General features: G+C 43.7%; 1 protein-coding gene across 1 annotated transcript in view; it reads left to right on the top strand.

The window, feature by feature from the left end:
- The first annotated feature begins 2,934 nt into the window (after window positions 1-2,934).
- jakmip1 (janus kinase and microtubule interacting protein 1) overlaps window positions 2,935-19,898 on the top strand; it is a 34,515-nt gene continuing 17,551 nt past the window's right edge. Inside the window, exons 1-7 of the mRNA XM_080774774.1 lie at window positions 2,935-3,458; window positions 14,949-15,264; window positions 15,754-16,086; window positions 16,810-16,971; window positions 17,942-18,154; window positions 18,734-18,916; window positions 19,125-19,271. Coding sequence (XP_080630900.1) covers window positions 15,109-15,264; window positions 15,754-16,086; window positions 16,810-16,971; window positions 17,942-18,154; window positions 18,734-18,916; window positions 19,125-19,271 — 1,194 coding nt within the window. The 5' untranslated portion in view covers window positions 2,935-3,458; window positions 14,949-15,108. The remainder of the gene's footprint in view (window positions 3,459-14,948; window positions 15,265-15,753; window positions 16,087-16,809; window positions 16,972-17,941; window positions 18,155-18,733; window positions 18,917-19,124; window positions 19,272-19,898) is intronic.

Below are 19,898 nucleotides of genomic sequence, written 5' to 3' on the forward strand. Positions count from 1 at the left end.
TGAGACACTGGATGTATAGAGGAAGATTAAGATAAAGAGAAGATAAATGTGCCACATGACACAAAGTTTCCCAATGTATCTCAATCAATTAATCTCACGGACACAATCTCTGGATTTATGCTTGTTTGTGAATCTGTTCTTTCAGGCTTAAAATGTTTGTATGATAAATAATCATACAAACCTCATAATATCCGAAGGGTGTCAGAGGTATGATGGGGAATACACACACACACACACACACACACACACACACACACACACACACACACACACACACACACACACACACACACACACACACACACAGTGCATGCCACATACAAGGCATGCCACATACAGAATCACAGCAGTAGTGTTTCTACTTTAGTGCCATTAGGCAACGTGTATTAATATTCAGGGTGTGTGGGCGTTATAATAGTGTATTATAAAAGGCCTATAAAGCCCTGGACTGTTTCTACTCTAATGGAACACTCAATGACAGTATTTCCACATAATTCCTCGGGTCTTACTCAGAACTCTAAATGCATGCCCAACTGAAATATACAGTACGGTTTTTGGATTGTTAAGTGCATGTTCTGGATAATGTTTTTAGGGAACGGACATGGAATAGCGGACTCAGACTTTTGTAGACTGATGAATAGGATGAGTCATGCCTGGTAAGCTTAATTACCTTCATATGAAAGAGTTACGTCACTCCTGGCAAGCCCAAAACCAAAGGACTTGGGTTAACACATTGGAAAATAGGACCGTGTCGCTCCTCAGAATTTGAGTTCTGAGTTGAGTGAGTTGAGCAACAGATTAAGTTTGTTATGTGGTTTGTATGTATATCTCTCTCTCACTCTGTGTGTGTGTGTGTGTGTGTGTGTGTGTGTGTGTGTGTGTGTGTGTGTGAATGCATGTGTATATCTTTGCACATGAATGGTTTGTGTGTTTCTAGTAAATCGATTATGGCATTACAATCTTTATTTGATAATCATGTCTCCTATGAATACCATATAGACTCTTAAAATAATTTACTAGTTTTCGCCCTTGTCTGGCCGTCCTTGTGTGTGTTCGTCCTTCCATCTACAGTACAGCTAATCTCCGGCACCATTGGCCCGATCGGTGTGATACTGTGCGCACACACTCCCTGGGTTTTCACATTGGTCTGTTATAGTGCCACCAAGAGGTTGATTTTTGCAAAACAATGTTTTTTGTTTACTCCTACAGATTTTGCCAATCTGTACACATTAACTCTATAGTCATGTGATCAAGAGTGATCTGTCCGATTTTTCATATTCCATCCTGATTGGCTAAGATTGGCTTCCAACATTTGCAGGAGTAGCCTGTTTTGTGGACCCCAGGAAGAGTAGCTTCTACTAAGGTAGTAGCTTTGGGGATCCAAATAAAAAACAAAATGACTCTAATCATAAACGCAGCGTCCGATTGCCGTGAAACATTGCTGGCCCACAATAAGCTGACCTGCCCTGGCGGAGGGCATTTTTCTAGTTTAATCTGCTATTTCTTATGAAATGTTAAGCTTATTATGGGCACCTCTAAGAAGTATGTTTTTTTTCCAATCATGAATGTGAAGTCATGAATCTTAGAATCCTCATATCACATATTGTATATTGTGAGAGGTTATATGTCTCAAAATCTATGGTGAAGCTTATTGTAGCCTCTAATCCTAAATGAATAGTGCTTTTCTTTTAAGCTTTTAGAATACAGGCATTCTCTTCATTTACATCTCCCGTGGCTTATATATTTGCAGTAACGTGATCACCTGAGTCTCATCAGATACTAAGAGCAACTATTTCATTTGAGGCAAAGAGGTCACATGGACTGGCCACATGGTTATCACAAATTTACAATTAGAGATGGATGTGATTCCCTTTCTCCCATAAAATGATCCTTCTGTTCTTGCTGTAGGCTATTGTTGTTGGGAATGTGGTACAAAAAGAGACTTGTGCAATCCCACACTGGCTTAAAAAGTACCTCAGGTGAAAACCCATAAACAGAAGCGTGCACATTAACCATATCTCTCTCTCTCTCTCACATGCACACACACACACACACACACACACACACACACACACCCTCGCTCTCCCTTTTCTGTTCTGTTCTGAGGTTAATCTTCACTAACAAAACAACTCACACACGCAGCCCTCCCTCCTTCACTCTCTCTCTCTCTCTCCCCCCAAACCTCCATCCCTCATTCATCTTATCAGTCTATCTGTGTCTGTGTGTGCTGGCCTCAGCAGTAATCAGTGTCACTACTAGGGGCTGCATACCAATACTATACTTGTTGTCTACTCTCCTATAAAAAAATAATTCAAATATGATAAACCTAAATATTATATGGAATGCCTACAACTAATCCCTGGCTGTGTGTAGGCCTAGTACTCATCCTCTCCTATATCCGGGTGGCTGGGCCAAGCCCTGCAGCAGTACAATGCATATGCTGCAGCCTGAAGTGCAGTGATGTGTGTGTGTGTGTGTGTGTGTGTGTGTGTGTGTGTGTGTGTGTGTGTGTGTGTGTGTGGTGGTGTCTGAATGCCAGTCAGGCACAGTGTAGCGAGGCAGAGAGACAGGCAGCTGGGCGTGAGTAATTCATCCCCCACAATCTGGGTCATGATACTCGCCAGTCCTATAGGCACACTTTTATGTTGTCATATTATTTTTCAACATACTTTTGTTATTTGCCCTAAATACACACATGAATTTAGAAACACCTTTTTCTATTATGCATATTTGCAGCCGTTGCCCATATTGACAATAGGATGTAAATAATATCTCTCTCTCTCTTTCTATTATGCATATTTGCAGCAGTTGCCCTATTATATATTGACAATGTAACAGCCACCAATGACGACAAACGCAATGACGACACACGTTCCTCCTCCAGCACCGTGTGCACGCATTTACCGTGCGCGGTGTCATTCTTGAACACGCAGTCAGGTGTCGCGCTTCTATCACGCTACCGGCGACGCCCGGGTTTTCTATGGTTTTCCCACGTCCACGTAACGGCAGAACTTGCATCCATAGGCTGTTGGACTTTTTTCATCCGTGGGTGAAACCGAAACGGACGGTAATTATGCCAGGTGACGTCGTGTGTGGGCGTGGACGAAAATATCGGCGTGCACAAGAAGAGAAGAGCTTGAAAGCCTTGAATATATTCTATAGTTTGAGCTCCCATCCCATGCAGAGCCACCACAATTTGTGTATAATAATAATCATGGCATTATAATATTTTGGCCACATTGTACCATTAAAAGAGACCCGGTCGTGTTGGCAAAAGTTGAGCAAATGGACATGTTTTCAACGGCAGCAGGGCATCTGTAGGTGCATTCATGAGGTTCTCAGATCGAAGCCCAACCTCCCTGGATCTGAAGCCAGCAGCAACATATTTCAACCTCTGTCCTGTCCAAAGAACTGTCTTGACTCTTCTTCTTATCCACTGGACCTCCATTTGATTTGAGGTAAGTTAATTTACTGATGATTGAAAGGAGAGTGACTTAAAACAGACATCGTTGATGTTAAAACGCGACGGGCAATATTATAGCTGATGCATCTCAATATCCGGGGTACGATAAAGATAACAGTGTAATTCGTTTGCAACCCTTTAGCGCTTGCTTGGCGACTGTAGTCTCGCTTGACATGTACATGTGGTTCTTGGCTGCAGAGCCGCCCGTATGAGGAGAGGAATATTATTAATGGGCAGTATAGCTTTATCCAGCGAGGCTTCACCGAGCCTGATGCGGCGTGTGTTCAATGGTGAGAAGATGTCAAATAAAGAGGATGTTTCGAGTCTGTAATCTGTCATTAATTAACATCGCCTCCCCATGGGCTCAGCGGAGCCAGATACAGTAGCCTACCAACCCGATCAGTACCTTAACGGCTCGGTGACAGGCAGCATCCAACATGGCAACATAATTGAGTGTGCATGCATGTCTGCATGTTTTCTTTGGTAGTGTCAGTGTGACAGACTGTGACCCCAGGATGCTGCGGCCAGGGCGGCACGGATAGCCCCCCACAGCCCCCACACACAGTCATACACATCAGATCGCTGTGGGGTGTGGTTGGTTGGCACACCGAGTGGCCGTGGCCGTGGCCGTGCAGGCTAGACAACCCTTAGCCGCTGCTAATCTTCCGTTTGACAGCTCATTAGAGAGCTGACCACGTCGCATTAGCAGGCTGTAGCCTGCAGTGTAGCTGTATACATATCATCCTCCGCCATGCACTGCATGTCGAGTTAGTTTAGTGTCGGAATCGCTGTCATAACGTCTCTATCAGGCACTCTGGACTGGAGGACCATAAATCATACTCTGTGGGCAGCCAGCGTGTGTTGTCCGCCGGTCGGCGCCGAGGGCGAGGGCCACCGTTGTAATACTGACATGATGCATGCTGTAGTGGTCTGTTAGTATATTGGGTGTCTACTGTCTAGCTATTGGTGGTGATGGATATGTTGAATCGGTAGAATACTCAGTCACAAAGTAGTCTAGATGTTCCTTAACTGCATCTGTTATAACTTATAAGGTAAGCATATTTATTATGTATGCATTGTTCTTATTTCTGAACACCCCATGCAGCTAAGAATGTTGATTGGCAATTTGGCATGCATAACCTACAATTATCCCCCTTCTTTCCCCAACAGCAATAGTTTTATTGCTGTTTGGCATGACTTGTATGCAATGGTTTTGATTTTTTTTTTAAAATACCGTTATGTCCCTCTCTTTTCCCCTTCTCTCCCTTCCATTTCTAGTAATCTATCCCAGCCTCTAAATGTTTTGATGAATTGAACAAGGTGGACCCTCTTGTAAACAAGTGTAATGCTTTATTTGGTCGTACACTCACAGTTTAACAGTTTTTGTATTGAGAGTTGTGCTTGAAATGTACTGTAATTCTACAAACTGTTAATAAATACTTCAATCAATCAAAAGCCATTTTACATTCATAATTCTTTATCTTCATATTGTTTTCCACATCAGCAAAAGATTTTGAGTGATGAGTCTATAAGGTTAATCACAGAGGCCTATGTACTCATATAAATCTCTTCATGTCATCACACTTTTTAACCATAGCTTTAAAAGCACTGTATAACAATAGTTGTTACAGTCTGTGTGTGTGTGTGTGTGGGGGGACCTTTGCCTACTGCTTTGAAAACCAATTATGTCATAGCTTTAATGAAGATCTGCTCTTAATACTTTGGATTTGTTTTGAATCTGCAATGCAGTTCCGCCAGCATTAAATTGCGCATTGCCAAGGTTTTATCGCGCGTAACACTGATTTTGAAGAGCCAAATATCCGTAACTGCATGTTACAATGACAAAATGCTGTGTGTGGTGTCTTGACTGTTTGTTGATCTCTCGCTCGGTGCAGAAAAAACCCGACCGCGAGTATCACAGCGCCTGCTGTCGGCCGTTGAAAAACCTTGTTCTCACCAAAAACGACATTCATTGCACCGATTTGGAGATGCAGGCATTTGAACACAGACCATTGAATGCAAGTGAATGCGCATTGCGCGCGCATCTTCAAAACATGGATTAAAGAATATAAACCCCTGGATAACGTAGCTACGTTTCTGGCAGGCTAGACGATTAATTTAACACCGTTTTCTACGGTTCTGGCAGCCTGCGTCTTCACTCTCAATCACCCAGTTTTTGCAATGAAAGATGGGAGATTGCACCCTCAGTTTCTCCAGTTGAGTGAAGTGTTATGCTGCATTCACATGACAAGCAAGCGGTACACGGCAAACGGCAAAACCTGCTGGACGGCACGGCACGGAACGGTAAAAATATTAAATATTTTAACATTGATGCCGTCTGTCGGACTCGTTACCGTCACCGGTTTGGGCTGCCGTGCTGCCCTGTTCCATTTACCGTCCTACACCTATCCACTAAAATGCTGTCTACCGCTTGCCTGATTCCATGTGTAGAGATTGACTTGTGTCTATAGACCATTATGCACATTTCTACTTTTTTCAATAGAAAAGTGAAATGTCATTGTTTATATTGATACAAAAACAGATACTTGTATCAGGGCCTGTAGTCTTCAATTAACAGGGTAATCAGTAATCACATTATTGATCTCCCTTTAATGCCTCAGAGAGGAGGGTATGCGTACTAGTGCTAACAAGGATGCAAGCACACAGATACTGTATGTGCACAGAGAGAGTGACACACACACACACACACACACACACACACACACACACACAGAGACATGCCTGTGTCGTTATCTGCATCTGCCAGTGCCACATACTGTACAAGTGTACATGGAGTCATGTGAGCACAACATGAAGTAACCCCTTAGACACAGAATTTAAAACCCTGTCTAGTCTGTGTTATAATACCGCAGTGTTTTGAAGGCAGCACTGTGCCATTTTTGTGGTCAGTGGACAAATCGTTAACATTCTCCAAACTAATTGAAGTGAACGTTCATTAAAATTGTGTGTCTGTGTGTGTGACACACACCAAGAGAGAGACTGGTGTGACATGGTGTCAGCATTGTATATTTGTTTGCCTTGACTGTATAGTCCTATTAGTTTAGATTACATGCTTCACTAGTCTGCACTTGGCTGGGTTATGCAGCGGACTATTGGCTCTCAGGCTATTGTGTGCATTTGTATTATTGGTTGGTATGTGTGTGTGGTTGGTCCTGTTCTGTCACCCTGGCCTACAGTCAATCTGGTGATGTTTTACATCACTGAAAAAAAGAATGCTTGTGTGAGTCAATGGTGTAGTGGGCAACTACACTATACACATACTGTAACTACAGTATGGGTGAATGTACTGTATGCACTGCATAGAAAGTGTCTGTCTTATCTGTATATCTGGTTAACCCTCTCTCTCTCTCTCTTTGTTGTTTTTGAACCCAGACAAAATGGCGGAGTGTTTGTTTGACGGCACATATGCAACTCATTTATGTATTTATTGGGTGTGTGTGTGTGTGTGTGTGTGTCTGCCTCAAGTCACTTCTAGTTAATGTTTAACAATTGGTGTCTGTGTGTGTTTGTCTACGTGCATTTGTGTGGTCTAGTCTTCACTGCAGCCTAGAAGAGGTACATCTGGGCTCTGCTAATGAGCTCCTGACAGTTGTAAAGGCATTTGGCTACCAATGCTTCAGAAGTTAATTGTATGTTATTAATTTCATACCAAAATAAATTTATTTTGGAGAAACAGCCATCCCAGTGTTTCACCTACTGTATATGCAGTATTGTTTGGCACAACACAATAATGACCATGATTTTTAGTAGGTGGCCACGAATTGGCCAAAAAAAGACAAGACTGCAAAAGACTCTCGTGGGCATATCATAGAGATATAGAGATATACTTTATTAGTCTCCCGAGGAAGACATTTGTCTTAGACAAAGGGCCCGCATGCAAGCGTAGCAATAGTCCATGTCGCTGCAGTGCAGTGCCAAATAGTCAATTGACTTCACACTCATTCATGTTACGGTATAGTGTCGTTCCAAATTGCATATTTTCTATCAACAACTAGAAATGCACTCTGTCGAGGTGCCAACTTGCCGACCTCTACGAACTTACGATCAGTCCCTCTATAAAATATATATACCTACCTTGAAGTGTACCATGGTTACGTCACTGTCAACAGCCATTAGGCATACATACATGTATACATACACGTTACCTTTTACCCACCCAACATTGAAACATATCTTTATCTTAATTACATCGCCATCAACAGCCAATTATAACCACGCATACCATGCATACCACTTTTGATCCAGCCGACCACAGTACTAAGTAAATATTCACCCTGTTGGACATGGTATAACAAAATAGCAACTCATCGTTCCAGGTAACTCTTGAGCCTGAATTATCTGTGGGCCTATTCATACTTACCACTGAAAACATGTCACGCCGCGGTGTTAAGCGACTCACTGCTCACCCAAACACATCCGTCTTGTTTTTACGACCCACCGTTTCGGTGCTCTCACCTTATCACCTTAGACTAGGCAAATTATTTAAGACTGTTGATGTTTAACTTGCTCTTTACTGTTTACCAATTTAGGTGTTATGCCAATTGATTCCTCTGCACACACATTTCTGTTTTGTCACTGCTGTTGTGTCCCACTGATGTTGTATCTCACTACCATTGAGGCGCCCCCACCGGGAGGACGTAGAGCCTTCGTCCTACTCCTCTGCTCAATGCACCCTGCTGACAGGTGCTGCCAGGATTATGTGTAGTTAGTTAGTGACATTTATCACCCTCCCCCGAACACAGGCCAGTCGTGTTTGTGTTGTAGACACTTGACAAAGACACAATGGTGGATTTGAACCCACAACCTCAGTCCGCAGTGGTAGGCAGGCACTTTACCACTGCGCCTCGTGACATAATTTTATGTGGTTTTTGTGTTCATCAATGTAGCAAGGCTGGGATTGGCAAATACCTTTAATAGCTGTTACAAAACTTCCTCTTTATTTTCTTTTGGTACACTCACACAAGATTTTCTTAGTGTGATGAATAGGCCTTTAAAGGTGTACTAAAGGACTGTCTCTTGCTCCATTTCCCCTTTTACAACTGGGAATAAAATGGCATAATTTGGCGAGTCACTGTATGAAAGAGAAAGCTAAACCTGGATGATTGGTTGACTGATATGATGAATTGTGGTATTTTTCATATCGGTCCCCTATCAGTTTTACTCAAATGGTTGTACTTGCCTTAAGAAGTAAAGTAGAAATACTATGAGCAGATGATTGAAAGGTTAGACCTACGCTGGCTTTTGTTTGCTTCTTTGCACATGAAAGGTGCTTGTTAGATTCGCCATGCCCCTATAAAACTTCCAGTTTCCCGTATTAACATTCCTTGTTTGCAATGGACGATAAAGTTAGCTATTGCCTCCCGGGACATGTGCTTCCAGGATGTGTCATGAAAGCATTTTGTGTGTGTGTGCTGTGTTTGTGTACTTGCCTCCATGTTTCAGGCAATAATTCCTGATCCTGATCATTCCTGATTTATCTAATCATTTTAAGAGTAGCATTCCGATGGTTCATTTTTAAGCCTGATTTATACTTGTATATATATATACTGCGCACCGGCGACAATGCCTACGCCACGGCTTCAAGATCACAATGCATTGTGAGCTTGTAGATTGCCTATTTATGGTGCGCTACACCAGCATGACACCACAAGTCTTGTCATTCATGGGCCATGGCTCTATATATAGAGTCTATACCATTGTGTTTATTCAAAGATGTATCTTTGTCTTGTTCTATTCTGAAAGTAGCTGGTCTTATTTCTTTCTCTTGACGATATACTTCACACTAAGGCCAGTTGTTGCGAGTCTGAGCATCCACGCCTCCACCTAGTGTTCTCATGTCCATCATGCGCGTTCCTCAGTCTCTTCTTCAACTCAGGAACACCTGGTTATCACTGCAGAGAGGCATGCCAAAACATGTGGTCATGAGAAAACAATAAGTGTGCAAATTTCATAATGCAGTACACCGTAACATCTGGAGTGTTATTTTTTTAACTCTTGAGTCTGTAAAAAAAAATACATAACATATTTTACTCTGGACTTTGCTGTAAACGAATGCTTGTGAAACACACCCACTTACAGTAGCTAGCTATATGAATAAATAGTGCCTGTGCTTTTTCAATGTGAAGGATCCCTCCGTGTCAGTGTGTGTGTGTGTGTGTGTGTGTGTGTGTGTGTGTGTGTGTGTGTGTGTGTGTGTGTGTCTCTGTTTGTGAATGGGAGTGAGATCACTGATTCCAAGTGCTCTGTGACTTGACGTCAATCCTGCCAGTAGGAGGGAGGATGGAGCGGTGGGCGTGAAGGGGAGAGAATGTAGGCCAGATTGGGGGTGGGGGGGGGGGTCTCTGACTGTTACTGCCCCCTCCTGGCCTTTCCTGGGCTGATTTTTCTTTTTTTAGTTGTCATTTCTTTTTGCCTTTCCATCATTGACTCTGTCCCTGCTCCTGTTCTGTAGTTCATTCCCCCTGTGTGGACTAAGTTCACTCTTTAAGACAACATGGTAGAAGAGAAGGCCACCTTGTAATTGTGTCTTTATGCACCCCCCAGTGGCAGCAGTACATTTCTGTCTCTCTCTCAACCTTGACTAATGCCTGACTTAAAAATAGGCGATCTAAAGGTTTACAGATGTACTTTTCAGTGCACAACACCAGTGCCCAACTATGTACACTTACACTACAGTATAAATCCAGCTTAAGAGATGGATGAGCCAGATGATGAAATCGCACACATGGTTTGATTTTTCAAATGAAGAGTGTACACGTCTGTTTGTTAGTTGTTTTTTCTTCCGAAATGTGTAATGTTGTGCTATTGGAGCATGTGTGTTTGAGCATACTCGTGTCTCAAATCATCCAAAGTGCTCTTTCCTCCTCTCCCATCATCGTCTACTCTGTGGGAGGCATGGAGTCTTAGAAGCGACGGTTGCCGTGGTAACTATTGCTGCCATCTGTGTGTAGTACGAGTGAGTGAGTGTGCACTATTTGAGTAGTGTTTGAATGTCTTTGTGGAAAAGATGGAAGTGCCTGCGGTGCTTCAAACTCCTTGGCTCCTTCGTGGTTTAATATGCATTATTTATTTAATAGTAAACAGAGGTTACTACGTTACAATGGAACCCACAGTTTTTGGCTTTCAGAAATTATAGGCCAGCAAAGTCCCAGCAAAAGTCTATGGAATTTTGTTCTGTTTGTTACGGGTAAAATATAATTTATGCCAGCCAAGTCTATGGAGTTTGTTAAAGGTAATGATGACAACGTAAGATGTCATCTAGCTGATATAAATACTGCCCTCACTGCGCCCCTGATTTTTTTTTTTTTAATTTCAGGAAGAAATTATAAGTCCAGTCCACTTCCCTTTTATATTCTGTTCATCCAGGGTGATGATGAATTTGTGTCTCATTGGCACAGGACAGGTATAATGCTACCAATGTCACTGTATATCTTGCTTCAACTGAAAAAGAAAGTTCAGCTTGCTGCACTTAGGGTTAGAGGCATAAAGACCTCCATGCCTTCACATCATTACTTGCGCAAGCAGAGCACGCAAGTAATAATTTTGCTCGGTCTCTTCAAAGTGACAGCCGTCTTTTTCAACCGTTTTTATGTGTATGCAAATCTGTGCCTGGTCTGCTGGGACAGATTACACAGATGACCATTTCTCTTACGTCATCACTGAGAGCTAGTCATACATATACACACCATGTACTCTGGTCCCAGCTCTCAACGATGATGTAATGTGTAATCTGGTCCCAGCAAACCAGGCACAGATTTGCATACACATAAAAATGGTTGAAAAAGACGGCTGTCACTTTTTGGCACCAAGTAACCACAGTATACTGCTAATCAAATTACAACTACATACTCTATATGTAGTTGTAATTTGAAATTTGTAATTTGTAAATCTGTGCCTGGTCTGCTGGGACAGATTACACAGATGACCATTTCTCTTACGTCATCACTGAGAGCTAGTCATACATATACACACCATGTACTCTGGTCCCAGCTCTCAACGATGACATAATGTGTAATCTGGTCCCAGCAAACCAGGCACAGATTTGCATACACATAAAAACGGTTGAAAAAGACGGCTGTCACTTTTTGGCACCAAGTAACCACAGTATACTGCTAATCAAATTACAACTACATACTCTATATAGTATAATGTATATGTATACGTATGTCTAGTCATTAGTCATTGCTGGGACGGTGCATACGCATCGAAAAGGCTGGGACGGTGCATAGGGCGCAAAGTAACCACAGTATACCGCTAATCAACTTACAAATGACATATACATAGAGGCAGAAACTGAGATTTGACCGTTTGTAGCGGTCGAAAGTACTTGCGCGCTCTGCTTGCGCACTAGTAGGCCATTTATGGCCTACTAGTGTGCAACAAGCAAGTATGCACTCGGCAGAGTGCAGTTCTAGTTGTTAAATGTTTCATAGCCATCCCACTAAAGCATTTAAGTTGTGGCATCATCCAGTCGTGTTTGGCTAATACAGATACAGAGGCTGAGGACATAATGGTTCCTTCGGGGGTGGGTTGTCCCATTTCATGAGGCCCACATTTTTATTCCTTTAGTGACGGCTGTATTCCACTGCTGACTCAAAAGAACAATAACCCAAAAAAAGAAAAACGGCACTACTCCTCTTCAGCTCCATCCATTAAATGTGACAAATTATTGTTCTTAATATAATAAAACGGCCCCACACCTCCTGAAACAGTTCTTGTTTGTCCTTAAGAATGTATGTAATCTTTTCCAAAGGTAAACATAAAGACAATTCCTTGAACCACTGTGTAATACTTGTTTTGTCTGGCCTCTTCCAGGTCAAGGCTAACACTCTCTTAGCTTGTAAAAGACATATATCTATAAACATTTGTTCATTACGCTTTATCTTGTGTCCCTCTGGATATAGACCGAGCAGGAAGAACTTTGGTTCTGGTACAATATTTATTGACAAAATCTTCTGTATTTCCTGCCCGACCTTCCCCCAAAACTCCATTGCTGACTCATACTTGACTAAAGGGTTATCCGGCCTCAAACTAGCATCAAGGATCAAGGAGGTTTCTTTTTTACCACACTCGAGTACAAACTGCAAAATACTAGTCTGGCAAGGTCTGCAAGACTGTGATACTGCAGTGTGTGTAGATAGACCAACCTTGTCTGTTATTGATCCCGTGGGAGAAAGGAAAACAAAAAAAACATCAATAACTAACAAATAATAATCACCGGACAAAACCATTCAGTATGATTACTAGTAATTAATAATAGTTTAAAACTGGTCTGTTAGGTGAAGCGACCCCCCACCCCCTCCCCACCTCCCCACCCCAAATACAAACTGACTGCAAAAATAACCATAACTAGATAAAGTTCCCGTCGGGGCACAGGTCTCCACCAGGGCAGGTCAGGTTGTGGCCTCCTGGTGGCGCTATAATAGGCCAATGTGAAAAGGGTGCCATTTCTTCTTACGCCTGGGATGGCAACTTGAGGCATTTTGTACCAAAAATGTGTTTTGCAAAACTCCACCTGTTGGTGGCACTATAACAGGTAAATGTGAAAAGGGTGGAATATATTCCTCAGCCTAGTAGGAAAGTCCGTGAAAGATTTCACGTAAATTACATGCTGCGTTCATGATGTGAGGCTTTTTGTTCAAAACGGGCCAATCCTGCAAACTTTGATCCGGCTTGAACACATGACTATAGAGCGCCGCAGTCCCCGCCCCCTTTCAGAAAAGCGAGTGGCCCAGGAAGTGAAAGCCCCATGCATTCTGCCATCGGCACTTTTAATATAATTTATTTAAAGACGGTTACGCCGCGGACAAAGCCAATTCGGATCGTGACGAATCATGACAATGAACACAATATTTTGGGACGATCAAATCATTAGAAAGAAGAAAAGAAAGTCAGGAGACAACACTATTTGTTTTATTTTTCGTCTTATAAATTATTTGATCGGCCCAAAATATTGTGTTCATTGTCATGATTCGTCACGATCCGAATTGGCTTTGTCCGCGGCGTAACCGTCTTTAAATAAATTATATTAAAAGTGCCGATGGCAGAATGCATGGGGCTTTCACTTCCTGGGCCACTCGCTTTCTGAAAGGGGGCGGGGACTGCGGCGCTCTATAGAGATGGTGTGTAACAATTAGCAGGATTTTTGGACAGAATCTGGAGGAGTAATATCAAAAATGTGTTTTTCAAAGGTCGGCCTGCTGGTAGCGCTATAACAGGCCGTTCTGGAAAATTTGGGGCAGAGGTTCATCATTGCCATCCAGGGAGTGTGTGCAAAAAATCAGTCCGTTGCTCTCCCCAGGTTGGCGGAGGGTGTAGAGCCCAGGATTAGATAATTGACACGGTGAAGCTTCTACGGGCTGATCGTGTGGAACAAACTTCCACTGTACCTTCGACAGGCAGCCTCTGTAGATATTTTTAAATCGCAGCTGAAGACCTACTTCTACACTCTTGTTATTCATGTCCTCACTGTATTGCATTACTGCTATTACTTTAATGTTTTATGCCTTGCTTTTCTTTTTTTTCTCCTTTTCTCCATTGCTCTGTAAAGCACTCTGGCTAATTATTTTGAGAAGAACGGAGAGAGAGAAGGGGAAGAAGAACTTCAACTTCAAAGAACTTTATTTTTCCTTTAAGAAACTTCTTTGATGCAGTGGTTAAAAAGACAACAAAAATTCACAATGCATGGATGCACAGATACTAAAAAAAAAGACCATTAAAAACTAGTGCTTAAAAGCACAATATATTAAAATCAATTAGAAGTGCTGATAATCCAATCCAATATATACTGTAATATGCAACCTATGTGTTCACTATAGTCCATCATGTGGGAAGTGGGAGGGCGATTCAGCCTAGGCATTCAGAAGTCTGACGGAGATGGGCACAAAACTAGCTGAGTTTTGAGGCCCTGTATCACCGACCTGAGGGCATTAGTTTGTAGTGGGTGTGGAGGGTGTATGACTCCTCAACTGTGTCCTCAACTATTTGAGACTTAAACGTGAGCTTATGGTCAATGGTGGTGCCAGGCAATGTATACTCTTCGACGTATTCTATTGCCTGTACATTTATCTCCAGGGCCAAAGGTGGACGTGTCCTGCCTAAAGTCTACCAGCAGCGCCTTAGTTTTCTCGGGGTTTAGGTCCAGGAAGTTGTTAAGAGGAGGCCATTGTGACCAGGCACGTTTTCATGCACTGTGGAGCCTCTAAACACAAGTCAAGGAGAGGAATTGTGATAAATTGTCAAGACCAGTGCTGGCAGTGCTGAGTGTGAGAGAGGAGACAGTGAGGAAGCATATACTGTGAATGTTGGTCCCCAAAATAGACTGTTCTTAGCAGAATATAATGTGTCATAATAGGTTAAGCCTGGGGTGTTGTGCAGAGGTGTCACGCTGAATGTAGTTTTGTCTTAACCCAGTTTTTAACCCTGACTCACCGTTTTGTCTTTGTGTCTCCCGTCTCTCTCTCAGGCAACTTCAGGGCCCTCGAGCAATGATGTAGGATGACGATGATGACGGTAATATGTGGGATAATCCGTGCAGGGAGGAAGAGCAGCGATTGACTCTGACCCCCCCCACCACTGTTTCCTCCAAAGCTCTATGTCTGTCCTGATTGGTTGGTCAGAGTGCCATGTCATCGACCACACCCTCCTCGGCCCCACCCTTTAAGAAGGGCAGGAAGCCGGAGAAATCGGAGGCGATGGCGGACCCGGTGCAGGTTGCCAACGAGGAGCTGAAGAGCAAGCTGATGGACAGCCAGATGGAGCTGCAGCAGGAGAGGAGCAAGGTGACGATCAGAGCCACATTTATGGGTCCAACGCCAATCCTAATTTTTGAGGGGAGCTAGCCCCTCCTATGCCCAGCTTTGTGTGTTATGTGTGTACCCCATAGCGATGACTTGATTGGCTGAGCAATGCGTTTACCCCATAGCGATGACTTGATTGTCTGAGCACTGAATGTGATGTATGATGATGATGTATAAGAGCGCCCCTCACTTCACACAAGTGTGATTTTTAGAGAGAGTCCTAGATCACTTAACAGTTTGGCTCGAGTCGAGTGAGGAAGAGGAAGTGTAGACAAAATACAATACAATACAATACAATATATATATATATATATATATATATATATAATGTATATTACGATATGGCACAAACTATGACGTTGGTAGTCAGTAGTCAGCAAAGTCACTCAACAAAAGCTGTAAAAATCATAATGGTGCAGCAAGGTCTAAACTTATACCTTACACCGACCATACTTTACAAACCCCCACCAGGTGTGTAAGCTGCGCGAAAGGCTCCAAGAGCAGCGGCAGGCACGCGAGCTGGAGCAGCACAAGCACGCTGTGGCGATCACCGACCTGCGCGGCAAACTCCACGAGGAGAAGCTCCGGGAGGCGGCGGCTGTCCGCGAGGGCCTGGCCCGCCAGCATGAGGTGGAGCTGGCGCGGGTTGTCAAGATCCGAGACGCGGAGGTCCAGAGGCTCCAGGGCCTGGTGTTCGTCCTGAGGGACGGGGCGCCCGACAAACTGAAGACCGCCCTCCTTTGCGAGGCCCGGGAGGAGGCCCGCAGGGCCTTTGACGGGGAGAGGCTCAAACTGCAACAGGAGGTATGAAGGATGGTGGTGTGTGTGTGTGTGTGTGTGTGTGTGTGTGTGTGTGTGTGTGTGTGTGCGTGTGTGTTGGATTGTGTGTGTTCTCTCATTAAAACCTGAGACCGATTCTACTTCATTCGCCTTCTACTTCAGTAGTTCTCACACTTTCAAGTTTTTTCAAAAATGTTTAACAATGCAGGGCTGTGAGCTTGTACATCTGTCATTTTTGAATAGCCAACACAAAAATCGAAAAGGACAGTCATGAAGTTCCACTTCATGTGCATACATTGTAGTTGTCTTGGCAGTCATGTGTGGCAGTGTGAATGTACAGGTGAGGAACAAACCGAATGTGTTATGGGTTTGTGTGTGTATGGGGCTGGTTCCCATTCTGTAAATGATGATTAGGGCTCATTCATGCTCTCTCTAGCATCAACACAAAATATAGACAGAAGGCTAGGTTCATATTCATATGTTTTATGCTATGCACATTCAGAGCATAAAACGTTATTCTACTTTTAAAACGGAATACTAGAGCTCTGGGCCTAAAACAGGAAGCAGTACGGAGAGTTCTCTGTGCCAGCCTATTGTTTCATTGTAACCTTTTAGATAAACAGGCTGAATGCTTTCAAACAGTGTCTAATGATAGGTGTGTGTGTGTGTGTGTGTGTGTGTGTGTGTGTGTGTGTGTGTGTGTGTGTGTGTGTACGTACGTGCGTGCACGTGCTGTTTCTCCCTCAGGTCCAAGAGCAGAAAACCGCCAGGAAGCAGGCAGAGGAGGTGCTGGCCAATGCTCTGCAAGCAGACAAGGCCAAGGCTGCAGATCTCCGCACGGCGTACCAGCATCACCAGGATGAGGTGCATCGCATCAAGAGGGACTGCGAGAGAGACATCCGACGACTGGTGAGACTTCAAACTGCTGCTGGAGTCAGACTAGACTGCATAAACGACACATCCCTTGGCATAACCTGACATCATCACACTGGCACCTGCTGTATTCTCATGGTGGCCATTTTGCGCTCACGTCATACACTGGGTGCAGGGTGTATTTATCTCACTGACGTACTGTACAAGTAGGTGGTAAATGATTTTACCGTCTGCCCCACACACCTCTCACTATTTGCTTGTCTCCCTAGATTCGGCTCTACAGTATAAGCCAATTTGAGTTATCCATTAACTATATTATGCAAGGCAACTATGAGATGAAGGTATATCAATATATAAACATCTAGGAAATGTTGAAGGAAGGACATGGTTTATTTATCACATGTTCAACCTAGTACACTTAAAGTCCTGCATGTAAATAAAACTAGAAGGCTTGTTTGTGAGGAATGCAGGAAATACCAAGAGCAAAAGAACAAAGGGAAATGGTGACAGGGGAAACGGGGACAGTAGCAGAGGAAGCCATGCAAATGCAGGCCAGGAACAATGCGTCATGAATTATTAATGGCAGAGTTACAATATGTATTTAATATTGTAGTTTAAACTGGAGCAACCTAGATTGAACGGAAAGAGAGTAAAAGGAAATGGAGGATTAAGGCTTTTTATACCCATAATGAAAGTTTGTACAAGAAATTGTGCAGAACTCGAGTGAGTGAAGACCTCAGATCTCACTGTCAATGCTAAACCTTTTTTGTAATTTAATTATTTTTGCCCCGAACAAACTACTGCGTATTTCCTATTGGTGGGAAATAAACTACTGCATATTTCCTATTGGTGGGAAATAGCTGTGAGCTGTAACTCATGTGTAAAAGATTCAGAATCAATCCAAATCTTCCTGTTTCGGAAACTCAATTAATTCTTTCCACACAGCATGCAACACGACTATCACATCACCTCCCTCCGCAACTACTCCCCCTCTTATTCCTTGTAGATGGATGAGTTGAAGGGGAAGGACCGGGTGGTGTGTGCCCTGGAGAGAGAGCTGGGAGCACAGGCTGGTTACGCCCAGAAGCTCCAGCTTCAGAAGGAGGCCCTGGATGAACAGCTGGGCCAAGTCCGGGAAGCCGAGAGATACAACCACGGCAGCCCCAAAAGAGAGGCTGTGCCTGGGCTAGGGGACACCCCAGACCTGCTTAACAACCAGGTAAGAGAGAGGCTGTGCCTGGGCTAGGGGACACCCCAGACCTGCTTAACCCCCCGAGCGGCAAGGACGGAGTTCTCCGTTCAATCAATTAGTAACGCCCAGCGCTCAGGATGGAGATTGATAAAAGGATGGAGATTTATTGATATCAAAACCGATCGCATCGCTCCACAGGCTGGGAGCGTCTGTTGCGCAACATTCTATGTTATTTTCCGGTGGGACGTCATCGATGAGACCGAAAATCTTAAAATGTGAATAACTCTTAAATCATAACGTCTAATTCTAAGCAAATATTATGTGTTAGACAGCCCATCGCGGTCCCGTCGCTAGTCGTGTTAAAATTAAAAAAAAAATGTGGTTCATACAATATACACACAACTTGCACATGCACGCAACGTAAAACATGCTTTCACACACACACACACACACACACACACACACACACACACACGCACATACACACACGCTGGAACAATGCACACATGTTGAAACCAACTCTTCATCCTCCATCTCGTGAACTCCTCTTCCCCGTCTAACAACTCCCAACTCCTCCGTCCATTGCATGCACTACCTCTGTCTCAGTTGTTGTGTTCCTCCTTCACCTCCACCTCCCCCCTGCCCCCTCCCTCCCCCCTGCCCCCTCCCTCCCAGGAGGTGGAGGAGCGGGATGCGAGGCGCTTCCAGCTGAAGATGGCGGAACTGCACTCCGTCACCAGAAAGTTGGAGGACAGGAACGCCCTGTTGGCTGACGAGAGGAACGAACTGGTGAGAACCACTCGCGTGAATTTGCCGGCATTCAAGTATTCAAGTGCTGTGTGTGTATAACTCAGCCTGTAATCCATAGATCGCTGTTGATTTTTGGTGTCTCCAACCGATCTTTATCGTGTGTGTGTGTGTGGTGTGTGTGTGTGTGTGTGTGTGAGTGATAATAACCAGAGATAATGTTTCTTCCATCTCCTCCGTGGTGTTGCAGGTGAAGCGGGTGCGGGAGGCGGAGAGCCAGATGAAGCCCATGTTTGAGAAGAACAAGAGACTGTCCAAGAAGAACGATGACCACCTGCACACACTGCAGCGCATGGAGGAGAAACTGAAGAACCTGAGCCGAGAGAACGCAGAGATGGTGAGACAGACCCACAGGCTTTTCCTACTACTACCCCCCTTTCCTCTGTAGCCTTTACTTGGACCTGACAGTTTTCTGAAAAAGCTATGTTTCTATGTCAGTCGTTCAGACCTACAAGCTTCTGCTATTTTTCAATAGCTAAAGCATAACATAATGCTAACGCCAAAAGGGGTAGTGAAAGTCCCAGTTTCTAGCCCTAGCACAGATAAACAGATGTTTAAAAAGTTAACAGAAATGGTGATCAGCAATGAACCAAAATGGGGTACGAAGAGTTCAATTGTAAGTATTTATTATTTATAAATATTATTATTTTTTTGTCGTTGAGATTTTGAAGACGGAGAAAGTAAGACCTCTACTGGTTGTTTGACAAAATGTGTGAGATTAATGCTGATAATCATGAGAATAATAACGGTGCTCCTTAGAGCAGTGGTTCCCAAAGTGGGGTCCGGGGACCCCCAGGGGTACCTGAGGGAGTTCCAGGGGGGACCCATCTATTTTGTTCATGTTCATAAAGTGCTAAAGTGTTTAAAGCAGTGGTTCCCAAACTTTTTCATGTGAAGGACCCCCAAATTGACACTACTTAGCCCGTGGACCCCCATTTGAAAAGATATGCCAGGGACCCCCATA

The sequence above is a fragment of the Protomyctophum bolini genome, assembly GCF_963924005.1.
Source record: "Protomyctophum bolini genome assembly, chromosome: 10".
Lineage (NCBI taxonomy): Eukaryota > Metazoa > Chordata > Actinopteri > Myctophiformes > Myctophidae > Protomyctophum > Protomyctophum bolini.